This window comes from Anopheles darlingi, chromosome 3 (assembly GCF_943734745.1).
Source record: "Anopheles darlingi chromosome 3, idAnoDarlMG_H_01, whole genome shotgun sequence".
Classification (NCBI taxonomy): domain Eukaryota; kingdom Metazoa; phylum Arthropoda; class Insecta; order Diptera; family Culicidae; genus Anopheles; species Anopheles darlingi.
In genome coordinates, this window is record NC_064875.1 from 25,034,200 (window position 1) to 25,049,049 (window position 14,850).

The following is a 14,850-nucleotide window of genomic DNA, read 5'->3' on the forward strand; positions in this document are numbered from 1 at the left end:
GTTTATCACGCGAGATAGTGATTAGATTCCGGACGAACTGTATAGTGCCACTTGTAATGTTCGTGGACGAACAGAAGTGGACGACACCGGAACTAACGAATTGACTGCATCGGTGCATTGGTGCACTTCCCGAATCTGCCACGTTGACCGTTTGGGTGTTAAGCTGGTTATAAATGGGTACGAGATTAGTTTTTAATTGTTACCCCGTACCCGTGCTGTGCGATTATCACTTCTATCAGCCTCCTACTGCTGCTGCCTCGTTGCTGGACGATTATTCAGGTTTCGAGCAGCCCAAGTTCTGAATGTCAATGCGTTGTTGACACGCACTCAGCGGAATTGACAAGTGAGAACGATACCCACAGACACAGACACACAGACAGACGGTGCAAATGGCGTCAATTTGCTCACCACTGACGACGACGAGGACGATGAAGGGGCCCCGTCATCACCATCATCATCCGGTACGCGGTGTGGTGGGTGTTGAAACGATGGCGTTGATGTGGCGTCTCATTGAACTCGCCCAACGCAGCGCAGTGCATTGCTCCGGCACCATGATCCATAACGAGGGGCCCCAAATGAGGTGATTTGTAAATTGTAATGAGCCTCAAATGGTGCCTTTACGCGCTCCGTGGTGCATCCCCGTGGTGTGCCCCGTTTTTCGGTTGCAGCACTGTAGCCACTTCTTTTTTACTCTCCGAGTGCTGCTGCCACTCCGGGTGCTGCTGGTGTGTCGTTGTGCCCACTGAAGGTCACCGGCAGGAAGAGAAGCAAGCCAGCAGCCTCTGCTGCACTCCGGTGCATTCTTTCTCGAGGTGCCAATGTGCCGAAGACGACATACACACACACAGTGTGTACGTGTGTGTGTGTATGTGTGCGCTATGATTTGTATGTTAATGGGTGTAAGTGCTGGCAGTGCGCGTGCGCCGCACCCTCCTGGTGTGCACCCTGGTATGAGCTGCATACTTTTTTCTGCTTCTTGCCTTGCTGTTCGCATATTTATGCATTTTGCAAACCACCCCATTCCGGGTGATGATCGGTCGGTCTGCTCGAGCTAAATTATGAATGGTGTCTATACCCCCCCCAACCTTCCTTCCGTACGTCAATCCACCTCCTGTTGGCCATTTGTCGCTGGGTTGTTGTCGGTCCAGCTTTTAAAGTGTGACCGGTAAGTGGAATGGTGGCGCGTTGCAAATATTAATAAGACAGCCAATAATTGCATCTAATTTGCGTGACTGCGGCATTGGTTGTCGCGGTTCTGCTCCTGCGTTCTTGTTCTTACCGTTTTGCCGTCGCGCAATTAATCCGCGGGCGAAAATGGGAACTTAGTCATCGCGACTTGACTTTACACAATGTTTAACACGCGCGCGCGATACATCGAAGGTGATTACTCCGAGAGGAATGGATGCTTGCCGTTGCTACGACCAAAATAACCAATCTTTGGACCACCGGATTGATGCCGAGTGACGGAACATACGGATACCGATTAGCATAATCACATAAGCCATGGTTTCATCGGCTATGATTTATTGGCCCCTCGAATATGCTCTCTATTCCCTGTTTAAGGCCACGACCACCATGGCAGACCACTGACGGTGATCGGTGGTTGTGGTCCGGATAGTAACATTTCATTTTTAATATGCGCCAAGCTTGGCCTCTTGGCGATAGACGTCGCGCTACTTTTTGGGTACCATTTTTCAGCGTCTTGCCAACTTAACAAAACACCACCACCCCGCGTACCAACACCTTCCCTGGTTCTTCTGGTTCCGGTGAAGGTGACGGATGACAGCGTGGCGTTGTAGTTCACTTTAGGAGATTGAATTGAAGAAGAAGAAGGTAGCCGAGCGCGGTACAGAGAGCGAGAGCGAGAGAGGAAATTTAATTAAGAGACCCAAACGGCAGCTTCACACACACACACACACACACACGGTCCGGTTCCGTCTGACCGAACTCCCCTCCACCCCGGCGTTGGCCACCTGTTTTTCCCGATTTTTGGGCCTCGCCTTCGAAGTCGAGTTTTAGATTTTTCATTTTGCTCTGCGCGTTCCGGGGGAGAACCGGAAGCGACCCCCCCGGGAACACCCTTGCGGGTACGCGCGCGTGTGAGTGTTGCTCATTAAACAAACAACAATATGAACGGCCACCGGCACCACACCACCGCTACGCGCTCCGATGGTCGTCGGTCCGCTGATGCGGCTGACAAAATAATTTACGACCACAATAATGCTCACATTCGTATGCTGCTATGCTGGCGGGAGCGGAGAGCGAGGAGATCCAGAGAGGAAGTGGTTTTTTTTGGAGGGGGGTGCGATCACGAAACGGAACCTGGGCGCTGGGCCGGCATTTTCCTCGGTCTCCGGTCTTGCCCATTAAAACCACTCAGCGCGGAAAAAAAACACATACAGCAGAGCGTCAAGATGTCCGACTATCGGATATACGGTGTTGGTCAGTCAAGACGCACTGTCTGTAGCAGGCAGCAGACAAAGGACTGGGGGAGCTGGAGTGAGGCGTCCTAGACAAGCTCGACTGCGATATGGCAGCCATTTTCCACACACAAAAAAAACCCTGTGACGCGTGGGGTCCGGTGTTGTTTTTTTTTGGGGAGTTAATTAAAATATAGACTCAGGGACTTGAGACCAAGTCAAGGCAAGTTGTTCTCTTGAGCGGCGACGGCAAAGGCAACGGCGCCAGATTAGTTTGAAAAGTTTATGTTCGTTGGGTTCTTGGGCTCGCGAGATCTTGTCCGATGGATAACACCACCTGAAGGTGTTGGGAACGGTGTGCGTGCCTGGCAAGCACCCCACCGGCTTCACATCGGCTTTTGCCATCATCTTTCTTGACAGCTCCGAGCTTCTAGTACCCTTCACCAGGACCAGCGTGCTCGTACTCGGGGAGACGGGGGTTGCGTTTTATGACCTCCCCGGAAGGGGGTGCAAGTAATGCAAAATAAATTCAATAGACACCCTCTTCGCACACTACCACTGTACTCCCATAACCCGGGTTGTGTTGTTCCGGGTGCGTGATTTAATGGCTTCAAGCGCAAGCGCGCGCGCGCGCTCACGCCAGTGCGGCCATCTTCCTTTCGAAGTACCTCGCGATGGATGGATGGATGGTTGATCCCGTGGCGGAGGTCTCGAGTTTTATGCGCCTTAATGCCGGTGGTGAGTGGTGTAAATTACCGAAATGATGAGCCAAAACCGACCATCGTCGACGTTTGCAGGCGCGCGTTGATGGGTGCTCCGAAGTTCCGGAGATCGGTGTCCGGATCGTCGCTTTCGACTGGGTCGGGGTAATGGCCATGGATGGAACCCCCCCCCCCGGGAAGGTTATTAGATGCCAGCGGCCATTTGCTTGGGATGGGCTTTTTGGGTTGTAGAGGGCACCTTTACTTCAGCATCGCAGATTTTCATTGTAACTTCTATTGGAACACGTCCGCGTTTTGCGCATAGTATCGACACTTCTGACAAGTAAAGTCTAATAACCGTCTCTTCCTCCATCTTCTCTCTCTCTCTCCCTCGCAGGCAAATGTTCCCGCAGATGAAGTTCCGTGTGTCCGGGCTGGACGCGAAGGCCAAGTACATCCTGCTGCTGGACATCGTGGCGGCGGACGACTATCGGTACAAGTTTCACAACAGGTTGGTAGCAGGGGACAAACATCCTTCGAACGGTGCCGGATCGGGATCGGGTTCTTATCTCAACATACGCTTCTCTTCCCATATCTCTATGTCACCGTACAGCCGGTGGATGGTGGCGGGCAAGGCGGATCCGGAGATGCCGAAGCGCATGTACATCCACCCGGACTCGCCGTCGACCGGTGAGCAGTGGATGCAGAAGGTGGTGTCCTTTCACAAGCTGAAGCTCACCAACAACATTAGTGATAAGCACGGATTTGTAAGTATACCTTTCTTCATTGTTAATACCAAGTTAGGCTACGAGATGTCGTGCGGTTGAATATTTGAATTGCGCTGAGTTGGATATATTAGCGAGTTGTCCACACAAGAAGTCTGTCGAATAGAACGCCAAAGGGACTGTATGGGACAACATATTGGAATACTCGTATGGTTGATATGAACTTTTGAAGTACTTGTGGTTACATAACACTTTAAGACTATGATCCTGCACAAGGATCAGGAGGACGTCATGCTCAAATTATAAAAATCTAAGCAATTACTCGATGGTAATTACTAATTTGTATCGTCCAAACTATGAGATTTAGGATTAGAAATTGACGAAGCCAAAGGGAAGTGTCAGTTCGTCTGTTTAGAATTTTCGGTCGTTTGGAAAAGATGTAATATGTACAAAGTTTTCCAAATAAGCAGTTAATGGACATGGTATTGAATTGAAGCAGCTGCTCTATCAATTTTAACGACTAAAGTGTTGAACTTTTAATGATTTTTCCGATTTTCAATCGTTTAATTATCATGCGTAGCAAAGAAAACGGGAACAGGTTCAAATCCGATTGAAAAACCTCACAAAAAAGTGACCGTTACATATCTAGACATTTTTCTAGGGCGACGGTACATTTTTTGTCAATTTATTACAGTCTGGACAAGGGGTCAGCAGAATATTTGGTGCTGCTGCATAGGAATGATCGAGACACTATTAGATCGCAGACCTGTAGCTAAGTTCTTTGAACTGGCCATACCGTGAGAATGGCACACGATAACCCAACCTATAATGTGATCCTCGAGGATCATAAACGGTCATAAAGCCCGATTGATGTAGCGTGACGATCAAGCTCGATGATTCCCAATCTGTTACCGGGCTACCGAATTGCTCGACGCCGGCGCCGGTTACGATCCTCAATCCAAGACTTTTCTGAAGAAAAGCCGCCAGTCGGTTGTAGCGCCCGATAAGTAAGCAAGTAATATGATTACGTTCGCGGATCCGCTTCCTTGCATGAGATCAGCGGACCGAACTAAAGACCGCGCCACGCGATCACCGCACCGCATCAAAGCAGTCGCCAGTCGCCAGTCATTAAAACGCCAGACAACGACGAAGCTTTCTTTTTTACGAGCAAACAGAAGCCGAGCGGCCACTTTGCTTGCTTGCGGTCTGCGGCCGGTAATGTCCAACCAATCATCCAGCTAATGGATCCGCGCATCTCATTTCTCACCTTCATATGTGGCGCGCACTCTCCCCTCCTCTCTGTCGGAGGTACCAGCAAAGTACCAGTGTGTCTTGCGTGCGCGACAGTTTTGCGCACGCACTTCGCTCGCGACTTCCTTGCGTTGCGCGTTCTTAGCGTTCTTTTGGTGGCTTCAGGGGTCTTGTGGTTGAGGAGACTGAGATTAGAAAAGAGAGAGGGAGAGAGATGCGTCCCATGTCTATCTTCTTCTTCTCTCTCCCCTCTCTTCTTCCCGCATTCTTCTAGTTAAGACTTAATTGTGTTTACTATCAATCAATAGTGTACGGTCTGTGTACGCGAAGGCTTAGGAGTTAAGATGTTCGGGAGCTACTGCTGCTGCTGCTGCGACTGCTGGTCGGCAAGATGAAAGAGATGAGCCCAAGAGATGCCCATGAGAACGTCGCATCCAGCGTTGTTGACGCGTGAGGGTCAGCAGACGGATGATCCCCCCGGGGGTGCTTCCAGTTGGACTTAAGGCAAACCCACGGCAACTGTGCTCCCAGCAGAAGTTCCATCGTGTGTTTTGGACCGCACCAATCAATTTGCTGGGCGCCGCTCGGTGTCGAATCTGGCCGACTCCCCAACAGGGCTCTCTGGTTTGCTTAGTGAGCACACAAACAACCACTTCTTTAACTGCTGCTTGTTGTTACTGGTTTGCGAATGATTCGTCCCCCTCCTTGTACAGGCGTTGTTTTCGTTGTGCAACTATCACTATCGATTGGCGGGCGCTTCTGTTTAGGGCCTTATCAAGCCTGGTCGGCCGGCCGGTGTCGGGCCAACAGTGATGATGTCGGCCATAAATCATAATTATGTCTAGGTAGGCACCGGTCCCGCCACCAAACATGGCCCCCGCCGATCAGACAGGGCCACTTGATGGGGTGTTCGTTATGTGATGTCTTTGGCTTGTTTATTGCGCCACGAGATCAGGAGGCCATTCTCCGGGAGGCCATTCCGCGTTTTAGAGCGAGTTGCCGTCGCCGGCGTCGTCGTCTGAACGGCGCCCCGCTTTTCAGCTAGTTGATAATGTGCGATACTCCAACGGGTCGAAGTAGTTTGGCCCCGCATTTGGCACCTTGGCCCACCACGACCAAACAACCACCAAATCTTGACGCATCTCGACGAATACCTCATCCTCCTTCTCCTTCTGTTTCTTTCTCAAACGCAAATAACCGCCAACCAAAAACAAAAACTCCTCAATCTTCTCGAAATCAAAGCGAACGGCTAGACGACAACGAGCAAACGGACGAACGAACGAATGAACGGACGGGCTAGTACCAGCATCCTCCGGAGTGGAAAAAAAAAACAACCGAGGTACTGCGGCATCAACCGAAAACCGCCGCTAAGGCGGTAGTTTACAGACAAGCGTCCGACATAATGGATGGATGATAAAGACGCGCTTGCGTTCGTGGTCTTTCGAGGTTTTTTTCTTTTCTTCTTTTTTATTTTTTTCTGTTGCTGCTGTTGCTGCTGCTGCTGCTGCTGCTGGTACACAGTACCCTGACGCTGGTACGGTTTTCTCTCGCTGATGGATGGATGGATTAATTTGAGCGATCAGCCGAGTGGCGAGGCGGGCAGCAGTTTGGCTAAATCGCTAAATCGCGGTCGCCTGGATGTGAAGGCAAACTCCTCGGACATTCGGCGCTTTGGCGATAGCAAAAACAGAGGATAAAAAAAACCCCTTAAAGAGACTATCCAATTGGATCTGAAGTGGAACAAGAAGGATTTGGTGTTGTTAGGAACTGGTGGTGGTGCTGTTGCTGCGGTGCTACCGGTATTTAGCATTCACCAGCAGCACCAGCTCGATTGAATTGTCTTGACCGTCGCTTTAATTGTGTTCTCCTTCCTTCTCTTCCTCTGCCAATTGCTTGCTTTTGTCCCACAAAAAAACCCAAAACTTGGCACCCCGACTTCAGGGCTGCTGGAGTGCTTTATCGATTTTGCGCCACTTTTGTGCACTGTCTACTCAACTCAACCTTGAAGTTGCTGAAGTTGCTTTTAGGGGCTGCAAATTGAGATATTTCTTGAGGCCACAAAGCGATCCTTAACCCTTGTTGTAAGTCACTCGAACAAAGAGCGCAGAAAGGACGATGCGTCTCATTGCACGTGAAAAGGATGTGACGGAAGGGTAGTGTAGGCGAAGGAGATTATCTGATAGCGCGGATAGCGGTGGCGGCCTCTCTATCTCATCACCTAATTACCAGGACAGCTGACAACTCATGAACCCCTCGGCACATCGCACCGCAGAAAGGCCCAAAAGGGTATCCATTTCATTCGGGCTCGGAGCAGTACAGAGAAGGGATCGCATCGGAGAGATCGGACGAGGGCGATCGTCTGCTGGCGGATCGCTGCTACCGCCACCCGGTAGCCCCGCGGCGGGACAGGTAATCGGGCTTGTTATTCGGGACAAAAATTATCTCGAACAACGCTCGCTCGTTCCGTGAGCTCAATCCTGCCGGGGACGGGACGGGTGAGCGGCATAGACGAGCGCAAAAAGGGTCTAGGACCTGGCCTGGACTGGCGTGGTGTGTTGCATCTGCGCTGGCGCTGCGCTGCTTCAGTGACACCGAGCCCATCGTTCGCGGGGACAAGAAAGTTGCCGGGAGCAGCAGTGCCCTAGATTGGGAACCGTTTCTTCGGTTGACTGATTCGTTGACTGACAGGAGGCCTCCCGAGATGGGAGGACCGAGATGTAAGAGGCCGGCCGGCCGGCTGGCCATGCGGTCGGATCGGTGCTGGAATCCTTTTCCTTCCTACGGGAGCCTTCGGCCTTCGGTTACCTGTTTACCGCTCCGGAGGGCATAAAGTGGGGCTCCGACAGACAAAGGCGGCTCCGCTGCTGGGCTTTTAGAAGATCCTTCGCTCGACCGTTGTGGCGAATCGGACAAGCAATTGGTCCCTTTTTTTTGCGCTTCTTCTTTGGCCCACTCCTTCGTTCGTGTGCGTGTGTTGTGTGCTTCAGGACATTCGAGAAGTGGCACGGAACTGGCACTGGACACTGCATGGAGAGGACCGTTGATTTTGAGCTCTAGCTCTTGAGACGCACTCGGGCCGCTTCTGGTTCTGGTTGGCTTCTGGAATCGCTCCTCGAAAGGGCCGACTTCCGAATCGTACAAACGCATACACACACACACACACGCACACAGTCCGGGGCAATTCCCTTGCACAATGGGATGTTTTAGAAAATTAGGAATATTATTTGGACATTGATCCCATTGTTGGAGGGTACTTGAAACTCTCTCTCGTTTTCTCTCTTTCTTCCTCTGGGCCTGGAGCTCCCTCGAGTACCAGCACTCGCCAAAAACCATACAGACACACACACATGTACAGACACAAAGCAAAAGGACTTCAGCCCAGGGAGCGATCCTGGGCTCTTTCGGGCTGGAACATCAAATTGGCTTTCTAGGTCGTTGCGGACGGCGTCGGTAAACGGTTGGCCGACTCTGCAAGGACCTATTAGGCGAGGCGAGGTCCTTTGCCGCTCGAAAACCGAATCGGGGATCGGTTCGTTTAATCGGTTCCGATCGAGGGAAAAACCACAGAACGACCCGAGCCACCCGAGGACCGTCGGTAGACAAAAAGAGAGCAGCAGACAGTGTACAGGCAATATACGGCAATGGTTCGATTCTATTATGTTGGCCTCCTGGAACCTTGGTTCCAGCTTATCGGTTCACTTCACGCCCGTCCCGATGGAAGGAAGGTAGCTCTGACGAGAGGCGAAGGATAATCGCAATCACAATCTCGTGGGCTACTGCTACTGCTCATCCCTTTATTCTGCCGACTGGCGATGAATTTATGGCGCGCAGGATTATGGAGCGTCCTTTTCTAGGTTTTTTCCAATTATCTCGTTTGGTGGAATTTGCTGTTGCAGCTTTGCAGATTTTATGGAGAGAATTGCTGTAGAATGGGAGTTGAGTAAGTTGTGGCAGTTTGCAGCTCAATTAGCTACTGGAATAAGATGTCTTGTGTTTGAATGTGAACCACAAACTGTAGTTGCTTCAGTATCGCCCAAAAGTGTCGATTCATACTCATCGCGGACCCTTGAACTCAACGGGAACTGTGGAAGTTCCCGACGAGAAACCAAAAACAAAACCAAAAACCGAATAAGGTGTCAAGAGTAATCCCCCATACTCGACTCGAGTCAATCGATCATTCTTGTCCACCCAGTCCGCGGAGTGACAGAGTATACCCCGCATCCCCTTCACCTGTGTAAGTACATTAAGGCCTATGCAAACAGGCAAACAGGCGCGCGCCCAAGTACACGGAAGGCAGTTCAATCTCGGCGCCGTCATTTGCCCCCGCGTGTATTATTCTCTCGCTATACGCTAGCTAGCTAGCCGTCTGTTTGCCGTCCTTTCACCCCAAAAAGGGCACACAGTCGGCCGGCGGTGGTGACTGCGGCCTTCTCTCGGCTGCATTTCAATATTGACTTGTCACCTTCGCTGCTGCTGCTGCTGCTCACTGACTCTGCGATCCAATGATTCGCTTGTTCGATGGAATTGAGATGGAACGTCGTTCCTCCTCGTCGTCCTCGTCGTCATCGTTGGTTTCGTGAAAGTAAATTTGAGTTAAAGAGGTTTGTTGTTTGGCGACGGTTCGTTCGCACCGCTACCGCTACTGGATTATTGGAGAGAAGGAAGCATTAGGAAGCAGTTCATCCTACGTTGAGTCGATTCGAGTTTAATGCGCTAAACCGGCGGCGGCCATGGTCGTGCTACTGCACTTGATTCCTGTTTGATGTTTATTTTCGGTTTGGGACAATCTTTTTTTTTTGTTGAAACCTTACCTCATCACCTCCATTCCCTTTTTGGAAGACTCCTTAGTTGAACTGAGTTTCGGGATATTGAAACAGGGATTTCCGATGGTCTGGATCGTTACTCACTTCTGAAAGAGCGGCACCCTCCCCGGGCTTATTAACGAACCTACCTAGTTTCCGGTTATGTGGTGTTCCGGTGTTGGTGTGCTTGATAGCGCGTAAAATTAGCCCAAAAACGAATCGAAAAAAAAAATCCTGGGAATCCTTCATCCTGAGAGCATCCTGAGAACATCCTGGTTCCAAATTAGCTCCAAATTAGCCCATTGAGCTGGTCGAGGAAGCAGCGAAGTGTACGTCAACTCCTTCTCCCGGGACTATCTCGACCGAAATGATGGCGCAACGGTTCGAGCCGCCTGCCGGATGATGTGTATCGGAGGAGGTGGTGACAAGCCACACGTGACCACACGTGTGTGGCGGACGAGTTGGAAAACGACCGAATTTTCAGTGTTTTCCAGGCTCCAGTGAAGCGCATAGTTGGGCAAATCCCCACTTGAACTGTCGGGTTCGGGTTCTATTTTCGCCCAAAAGAGTCGAGTGCTGGAACACTTGGAAGCGAAGCGAAGGTAGATCCCGAAATAGGTCCACTCGTAGGTCTGCCTGAATGTAGGAGGATGCCAATTTGCGATGTGGCCGTCGATGGTCGATGGGGATCTCCCGGGGCCCTTTCGATGCTCGAGATGCACGAGATGAAGATGCTGCCACTGTCTCTGGTGTTCCTCTGGAGAAATAAGGGTTCCGGTAGAGGGACCGGGTACGTCCAGCAGCATATACGGTCGTCATCGAGACTTAGATCTCGATGCGGTTCACCGGTTTTCGGTTTGGATGGATCAAAGCATGTCACTCTACGCATGTGGATGTGTGTTTGTGTGGCTGAACACTTTGATGCCAAGAAGCGACTCCGACAAGGCACCGGGCACTAGCGGTCATCGACGTACCCAGCGTCATCACTTTGATGATGATGTTTGTTGCGCACCACGATGCCGTTGAGTCGGTCCGGGTGGTGCTCATTAGCCATTCGATGCTGGTTACCACCGGTGCGCCCATATTTATAATAGGTTCAATTTTCTTCCCCGACCACGGCCATCGTTGTCGCCAATGTCGTCGTCGACACCGAGAGCGTCGCGTCACTTGACGTGTGGAACGTCTTGCAATCATAATCACCTCTGCCGCGGAACCGCGACTGTGGACCGCGGGTGTTGCTTCCTGTGCGCCGTTTATGGCCGGTCCCAAAAAAAAAAAAAAAATACAGACAGCAAACGAGAATATCAAAATCTTCCGTTTGGAATTCCATATCATATCGGCAGAAGCCGGTACGCGCCGGTACTGGTTCTTTCTTCTTCTTTCGGTACTGGGCACCACCGGGCACCTTTGCCTGGTGCCTGCTTAGAATGTTTTGCGCGCAAAACGCGAAATGAAATTTATTGGCGCGCCCGCTCTAAAAGACGCCAGTCCATTCATAGTGTCCCTGCCAAATTCCTGCCTCGTATTCCTCCTCGACAAGCACTCCTGGACACGGTACCTGGTTAGCTTTTTTGGGTGAGAAGACGGCCGCGATCTTGGCCGTGGCCAGTCCGCCAGAGCTGACACCGTAGCACGTCCCAGAAGACGGTGAAAAGAAATCAAATTTGACTGCCTATGGGACGGGAGGTTGGTTAACACTTCGTCGCGTCCCCGAGTGACACGTAAGCTAATGCGAATCGGTGTGCGCCGGACTTCAGCGGGCTGGAAGAACAACAGACAGAGAGAGAGAGAGAGTGCTGGTGACCAGGCAGACGTAACCTGTTGTTTGGCGGCATCCCTTTTTGGATGGAACCGCGTTTGATTTTTTTTCGGGTGAGGGTGAGTGATCGAGATGTTGTTTGTTGCGTGGCAGTAACGTCGTGCGCGTTATGTCGCTCTGTGCACAGATCGCACTCGTCGGTGGCTAGAGCCGGACCAAGAGCAGGCGGCTTGCCTCTCCCTCTGTCTGTGCGTGTGTTCCGAGGTGACTGGGCGCAACCTAATTTTGCGATTAAAACCCCGCTTCTTGCTTCGGTTAGAACAAAGGCGATCCGGAGCCGGATTGATGGATCACTTGACGGTGCGGTGAGCGGCGAATGATCAAAACGAAATATTATTGGACACCGAGTTCCCCAATACCTCGGGGCCTCAGAGTGATGGCTTTTACCTTCTTTGGATACTGTCTCGAAAAGGAGTATTGTAGAGTGACTCATTGGGTGGAAATCGAAACCTTTTTTGGGGGAAGAGTTAGGTAATGTGTGGTTGCATGAATGACTCCTAATCGTAGAAACTCCTCAGCCGTACACTAAAGTGTAGGAGTAGAAAGTGATAAAGTTCTTGTAATTTGATCTGCTGGTATTATGGATCTGCTCTATTCCCTTAATAGCTTAAAATGTAACGCGCTATTATCTGCGCTTCAATCTCCTGCTTTAGCTACAAAATTTGTCAAGAATTCCAGACTCCTCTAGCGTTCCCCAAAACGTATTAATTCTTGTCGGAGTTGTTTTCTAACCAACCAAGTGAGACACACACGCACACACCAAACGGGGCCCCGGGTTTGATTGATTAGCCCACGCCAATTGTGACAGGATCTGTGTTTGGCCGAATGGCCCTAGGTGACGGCCATTTTGTCGTCCGTAAAAGTGGTATCACACCCCGGCGCAATCTAATTAGCCCGACCGGTGGTAGTCCTTGAGGCCATTCGGTCGCAGAGCAGCAACAAAAGGTTGAGGTGCGTCCGGCCTCGAGCGATACTCCTAATAAGGGATGCAAATTAGCCGCCGATTTAGTGCCGGGAGTGGGCGCAATTCTTGAATATTAGAAGAAGAACGAACCACCGTGCCGTGGACCCCGGGGATCGGCCGCAGAAAGCAGAAGACAAAACTCTCCCTCTCCAACAGCAGCCACTGATGGCGGCTGTTGATTCCCACGATCGCCAATCCCGATTCCGGGGAGGGTACTGGGGGGAAGGGGGTGGATTTTTCGGGGGCCCGCCGCGGAACAATGAGCTGTTAAGGCGCCAGAGGAATGTGTGTGTGTGTGTGTGTATGTTCTTGCGAGCGACAAGAAGAAATCCGTTGAAGCAGGAAGCGCGCGTTCGCTCGTTGTTTGTGTTTCCATTTTATTATGATCCCTTCGAGAGGTGATGGAAACGAGGGTGTGGGGGGGGGGAGGTAATTATGAGCCTCATAAACACAGGGCTCACCGAAACATGGCCAAGAGAAAGAGAAAGAGAGAGAGAGCGCACCCGTGAGGGAAATAGAAATGCCATCCATGTTGCGACCGAAAACAAATGCCCATTAAGAGCGACACAGCTTATGCCACGACGAACGGTACGCGGTAGGTGTTGCTACTACAGCAGGCCACAGGAAGAAGGGTGCAGGAGGTAGATGATGAGCCACTTCAATCGGCTATAACCAGCAGCGGTCGAGACCGCACCTACCAACTGGCTTCGTAATCGATCACGGAGCACAAAAGCAACACATTCTTTATGCGTGTTTTCGGGGAAGGTGTTTGGGGCAGGATGGATGGGTGGTGGTGGGGGGTGAGGGGAGTGGGAACCCCGCGTGAAACATTCGTCATTTTTCCGGCGTCCTCATCGACACCACGCCAATAACGGTGGTGCTGGTAGTGGATGTATGTTGGTGCGGCAGCTCATAAATTAGGAATGTGTTCCTCGTTGGTGTGGTGTTCCGCCACCGGTGGTGACAAATTTTTGTTTGTCACCTTCGTGTTTGTGGCCACCTCACCTCCCTCCCGCTCTCTTCTTCCTACTGCAGCACCCACTTTTCCCTCTTTTAAGGGAACATAAAAATGGCGTCGGCACGCAATTCACGCGCTTGGTGCCCTCGCGAAGTGCCACCGATAAATACCACTAGCGACACCCCCCAGTGGGAGGGTGTAGGTCACCACCAGCCCGCAAAGCTGGTGACAACATTTTTGCACCCCGAAAACCGCCCCTACCCCCCTTTCTCTACGTCTTCGTCAAGGTGATCGCATTAATCGTAGTTCTGCAACCGTCTAACCGGAGCGTGGAGTGCCGTAAAAATTAGTAACGATTATTCTCGCGCGCCCGCACACTCACACACACACACCCACCAAAAAGGACTCCCAAAAAATGTAGCGTGCCTAGGGGTGCGACCACAGAAACACCTCTCGTGGCGATAAACCGTGGACCGGGGCCACACGATTCGCGTTATAGGAACACCTCGCTCGATATGACCACCGGACCAACCGTGCGTACCGATCGTTAGTGTTTTTTGGGCGTGAAGGGATTGTTTCCTTCTTCGTTTTCTATTGTTTTGGTTTTTTTCTTTTGCGGGGGTGCCTTTTGAGGGGCGGGTTGTTTTATGCTTTCGTGACAATTAATCAGGTGAGCGATCAGTACTGCTGCTGCTGCCAATGCCGCCGTCCTTTTTGGTTGGTGCCAGCGCTATCTTTGTTTTTGTTTGATTTATCCGATCGCAACCCCCCGGCTAGTGAGTGCTTTTTATGGGGCAAAGGACTATTAATTTTAACGCAAAACGCTCCTCGACAAAGGACGCAAAACGCGTTGTTCGCACGCACGCACGCACGCACGTGTAGCACTTGTCACCTTCGTCGACGACGCTTCTTGGGGACCTGCAACTCATAATTCACATTTTTACGAACCGGCGCCACCCCTGGGCTCTGGTTAATTAATTAGCCCGGAGGCCTAAAACAACCGCCGCCCTGGAATGGGCTTTTCGGTGGCGACAATGGCTGCTCATTTTGTCCTTTGGGCCTTTGGCTGGAGAGGAGGTGTTATCGCACCCGAGGAAATTGCTTCACCCCCGGGCCGATTTATTCTAATTGGGTGCTAGTCGAGGCGGGGGTCTCCTGTGGCCAGATGCCTGTGGCGTCTGTGGAACCTTATCTGCCGGTTCAGATTCCG

The 14,850-nt window shown here is 51.4% G+C and overlaps 1 protein-coding gene across 4 annotated transcripts in view; it reads left to right on the forward strand.

Annotated features, from left to right (window-relative positions):
• The window catches only part of LOC125954260 (optomotor-blind protein), a 125,153-nt gene that overhangs the window by 32,630 nt on the left and 77,673 nt on the right, over positions 1–14,850 (forward strand). For all 4 annotated transcript variants that reach the window (XM_049684408.1, XM_049684409.1, XM_049684410.1 and 1 more), the window contains exons 2-3: positions 3,519–3,632; positions 3,735–3,888. In XM_049684408.1, the coding sequence (XP_049540365.1) occupies positions 3,519–3,632; positions 3,735–3,888 (268 nt within the window). The remainder of the gene's footprint in view (positions 1–3,518; positions 3,633–3,734; positions 3,889–14,850) is intronic.